Source organism: Argentina silus (assembly GCF_951799395.1).
Source record: "Argentina silus genome assembly, chromosome: 12".
NCBI lineage: Eukaryota > Metazoa > Chordata > Actinopteri > Argentiniformes > Argentinidae > Argentina > Argentina silus.
This window is the reverse complement of record NC_139666.1, coordinates 6,480,656-6,485,655: the sequence shown is the minus strand read 5'-3', so window position 1 is coordinate 6,485,655 and position 5,000 is coordinate 6,480,656. Positions and strand designations below refer to the sequence as shown.

The 5,000-nt window shown below is 47.0% G+C and overlaps 1 protein-coding gene across 2 annotated transcripts in view; it reads right to left on the bottom strand.

Moving 5' to 3' along the window:
* lrch1 (leucine-rich repeats and calponin homology (CH) domain containing 1) overlaps positions 1-5,000 on the bottom strand; it is a 67,697-nt gene that overhangs the window by 26,643 nt on the left and 36,054 nt on the right. For both annotated transcript variants that reach the window (XM_083681611.1, XM_083681612.1), the window contains exons 8-9: positions 4,466-4,571; positions 1,634-1,749 (exon numbers count right to left, since the gene is read on the bottom strand). In XM_083681611.1, coding sequence (XP_083537737.1) covers positions 1,634-1,749; positions 4,466-4,571 — 222 coding nt within the window. The remainder of the gene's footprint in view (positions 1-1,633; positions 1,750-4,465; positions 4,572-5,000) is intronic.

Sequence of the window (5,000 nt, the reverse complement as noted above, 5' to 3'; positions counted from 1 at the left end):
GAGAGAAGGAAGAGGGGAGAGGACAGAGAGAGAGAGAAAGGGGGGGGGTAGAATAGGAGGATGAGTGAGGGATAAGTGAAGTGATAGAGAGTGGCAGGGATGCCATGGAAAGAGAGGAATGGGATAGAGGCAGGAGGGAGGGAGATAGAGAAGTAGAGAGATATAGGTAGAGATAGAGAGGTAGAGAGATAGAGAGGTAAAGAGATAGAGAGGTAGAGAGATAGAGAGGTAGAGAGATAGAGAGGTAGAGAGATAGAGATAGAGAGAAGTAGGATAGAGGCAGAAGGAAGGGAGAGAGAGATAGAGAGAGATAGAGAGAGATAGAGAGAGACAGAGAGAGATAGAGAGAGATAGAGAGATAGAGAGAGATAGAGACAGAGAGAGATAGAGAGAGATAGAGAGAGATAGAGAGAGATAGAGAGAGATAGAGACAGAGAGAGATAGAGAGAGATAGAGAGAGATAGAGAGAGATAGAGAGAGACAGAGAGAGATAGAGAGAGATAGAGAGCAGTAGGATAGAGGCAGAAGGAAGGGAGAGAGAGATAGAGAGAGATAGAGAGCAGTAGGATAGAGGCAGAAGGAAGGGAGAGAGAGAGAGAGAGAGATAGAGAGAGATAGAGAGAGACAGAGAGAGATAGAGAGAGATAGAGAGAGATAGAGAGAGATAGAGAGAGATAGAGAGGCTGGAAGATACTGCACAGTCGATGGATAGAGAGAAGAGAGAGATAAAAGAGAGAGAGAGAGAATGACTAGAGGAGGGATGGTTCTGCCCATACTGTCTGATTGAATTGCCTGAGATTACATGATAATCATTATCATATTAACTGGACTATATAATCAATGAAAATATATTGTGTGTATATATACATATATATATATATATATATATATATATATATATATATATATATATATATATATATATATATATATATATATATATCCTCCCTATGCAGTTACATTATCAGTTGGACGTTCACATACAGTAACAGCTGCTGATCTTTAAAAAAGTCTTAACCTAGCGTTGATGGGAGATAGAGGAGGCAGTATTGGGTTATAGAGAAGTCAGAGGAGTCATGTATTATACATGAAACTGGTTTCCCCTCCTCATAGTCTGACAGATACACTTTTCCTTTTGTTCTAAAACACACTTTCTTCCATTATTTACAGCTGGTCCAGCATGAATTTTTAAAGTCACAACAGTCCTGAATGAGGTCAGGTATGGAGTGTATGAGAGGGAGAGCAGGCAGGCTTGGTGCACTGTTAAGCACTGGTCTGGGGACAGTTCACTGGTTTCGATGATGATGGGTGGAGTTGAGAGACCAGAAGAGAGGGCTGATCCTAAATCAGCTGTTAAAAGGATAGTTCAACTAAATGTAATTTTTTTGTATAAATCGTTTTGCTATCTTGAATGGAACGAGGACAAAGTGACTGTTATCTATGATTAGTCATGTACTACTTAGCTGCCGCCAGTACAGGCTAATGTTAGCAGCATTAACTACCCAGAATCAATGGGGTTCAACAGGGGTTCAACCACTTTAGCATCTGTAGCATAGCTTGCAGAGATAATTTCATCTCATCTAACTTTAATCAAAGTATTTGAATGCTATAGTTAAGAGACAGTCTTACTTACCTTGATGTAGCTGACAAAGCGTGTGGTAAGGGAGGGGTCTCTGTAGCCAAACTGTTCCTTCAGGGCTTCCGTAGGACTCTCCTCGATCAGACGCACCGAGTCCGTGTGGTGGTCCGCTACAAGTGGGTCAAAGTTCAAGGTCAGCATCAACTAGAACATGTAAGGTTCTCGAACAGGAACAACTACACATGTACGGTTCTAGAACAGGAACAACTAGAACGTGTAAGGTTCTAGAACAGGAACAACTAGAACATGTACGGTTCTAGAACCGGAACAACTAGAACATGTATGGTTCTAGATCAGCATCAACTAGAACATGTATGGTTCTAGATCAGCTAGAACATGTCCTATAAGGTTCTAGAACAACTAGGACATGTACTATAAGGTTCTAGAACAGCATCAACTGTTGTGGATGTGTCATGGACAATCCCTCCCATCCCCTACATGTCACTGTGGCAGAGCAGAGAAGCTCCTTTAGCAACAGATTATTACAACCACGTTGCACTAAGGAGCGCTATAGTATCAAACACGTGTGTTTGACATTGATACCGTTCCTCATTCTATTCCATGCATTACAATGAGCCCGTCCTCCGATTTCTACCTCCACCAGCCTCCCCCTGGATCATATAGGAGTGCTGCTAGTCTTCTCTCTCATGGCCTAGAAACCTACACTCCTCCAATAGAGACAGCTCCATCTATTACACTGGTACTGGTGCTGCTGCTGTGACCTGGTTGGGATGGAGGGAGGGAGGGATGGAGGGAAGGAGGGAGGGAGGGAGGGATAAAGTGAGGGATGCAGGGAGGGAGAGATGGAGGGAGGGAAGGAGGGATAAGGGGAGGGAGAGATGAAGGGAGGGAGGGAGGGATGGAGAAGGAGGGAGTTAGGGAGGGATGGAGGGATGGAGAAGGAGGGAGTTAGGGAGGGATGGAGGGATGGAGGGATGGAGGGAGGTGGGCTATTTAAAGACTCTCCTCCTCTCCTCCGGTCTACAGAGATCCATCAGCTCTGACAGCCCAGATACACTGATCTCTTCGCAGAGGCAGTCTGTATTCCCCTACAGTAACATTTACCAGAGTCTTGCTGATTCAGCTAATGTACCAAGCTGCCTGTCCCAGCTGCTAGCACGCCTAGCCTGTACCAGTAACCTATCCCATCTTAGACACACAGATATCTGCTAGCAGACGTAGCCTGTACCAGTACCCTATCCCATCTTAGACACAGAGGCAGCTGCTAGCAGACGTAGCATGTAACAGTCACTCAGACTGAGGTTTCTAAGAGAACCCTTCAGTTCAGAAAACACACTGGCCCAGATCAGATACTTGTTGGATACCATTCCTCATTCCATTCCATGCATTACAATGAGCCCGTCCTCCGATTTTCTACCTCCACCAGCCTGCCCTGGCCCAGATACACCAGGGGGAGAGAAACACTTGTCTACTGTACGCCAGAGAGGCGGAGTCCTGCTTTAGTGTACCGAGCTGAGCTGCTAGAAGATGCTAGCCTGTATGCTAACTGCAGGGGAGGCTGGTGGAGGTAGAAATCGGAGGACAGACTCATTGTAATGCATGGAATGGAATAAGGAATGGTATCAAACACACAAATCCATTCCTTGCTCTGTTCCATGCATTACAATGAGCCCGTCCTCCGATTTCTACCTCCACCAGCCTCTCCTGCCTGACTGCTGCAGTATGTACAGTGTATAGTATATATCTGAGTGTTCCATTATGGTCCCAGTCTGTCAATCCTCTCCCTGCATTAGGAGGCACACACACACACACACACACACACACACACACACACACACACACACACACACACACACACACACACACACACACACACACACACCAGATTCATTTTCACCACCATTCCCTCCCCGACTAGTGACTCCCTCCCTGAGTTTTCCCTGTGTGTGCTGACGTGAACTTCCTGCTGTGTATCTTCACTCCCTGTCCCCACCTCACACACACACACACAGACACACACACACACACACACACACACAGACACGCACGCACGCACGCACGCACGCACATACACACACACACACACACACACACACTCCTCCCCTGAGTTTAGCCAGAGTCAACACTAGCCCTGAACACACTGCCCCCCCCCACTCCACACCCCTAAAAGACAACACAAGGACAAGTTCCCACTGATATGCAGAAAGCTCCGGAAACGTCTCTGTTCTCCCTCTTCCTCTGTCTATACTAACAGACAGTGACAGTGTTGCTCTCCTCCATATCCAGTGGTGGCTGATAGGGGTCTTATATAAGCCTTATCCCTGCCCTGTAGCATCACTGCTACTAGCAATGTCAGGGCTGTGTGTGTGTGTTGTTGTTATCGCACCCTGAGGATGTCTGGCATCCGGAGAGGAACATCTACTGGGCCACACACACTCGCACGCACACTCGCACGCACACACACACGCGTGCGCGCATGCACACACACGCACACACACACACACGCACACACACACACACACCGTTGGCTAGATCCTCTCTAGCTGCTATCTGGGTCTCTAATCCTAACCCAAACCCCTCTCTCCCCAAAGGCTGGATCCCTCATCCCTCATCCCTCATCCCTCATCCCTCATCCCCGTTCAGAGGAGCTGTTATCTGGGCTGGGTGTTACTCAGTGACAAGGTGGGTGTGGAGGCCTGGAGATATCCTCACAATGAGTGTTAGAGTCATGTGCGTGTGTGTGTGCGTGTGTGTGTGTGTGCGTGCCTGTGTGTGTGCGTGTGCATGTGCGTGTGTGTCTCTATGTATGTGTGTGTGTGTGTGTGTGTGCGTGCGTGCGTGCGTGCGTGCGTGCATGTGTGTTACCTGTCAGAGCACTGATGTGTTCGCTGGAGTCGTCTTTGCTAAGCCCCTCCTCCTCAGTGATGTGGGACATGGGGACGTTCAGACTGAGACTGTCCTCATCTGACGGCTGGAACACGAACACACACACACACACACACACACACACACACACACACACACACACACACACACACCTCAGTCAGCATACAAACCACCTTTTCAGTCATCAAAACACAAGGCTACATAGGCTAAAGCATTTCAGTCATTAAGACACAGACAGACACTTACATACAGAAGTCACTAAAGGACTAAAAGATAACCACATACAACCACAACCACATACAACCACAACCACATACAACCACATACAACCACAACCACATACAACCACAACCACATACAACCACAACCACATACAACCACAACCACATACAACCACATACAACCATATACAACCACAACCACATACAACCACATACAACCAACCACAACCACATACAACCACAACCACATACAACCACAACCACATACAACCACAACCACATACAACCACAAC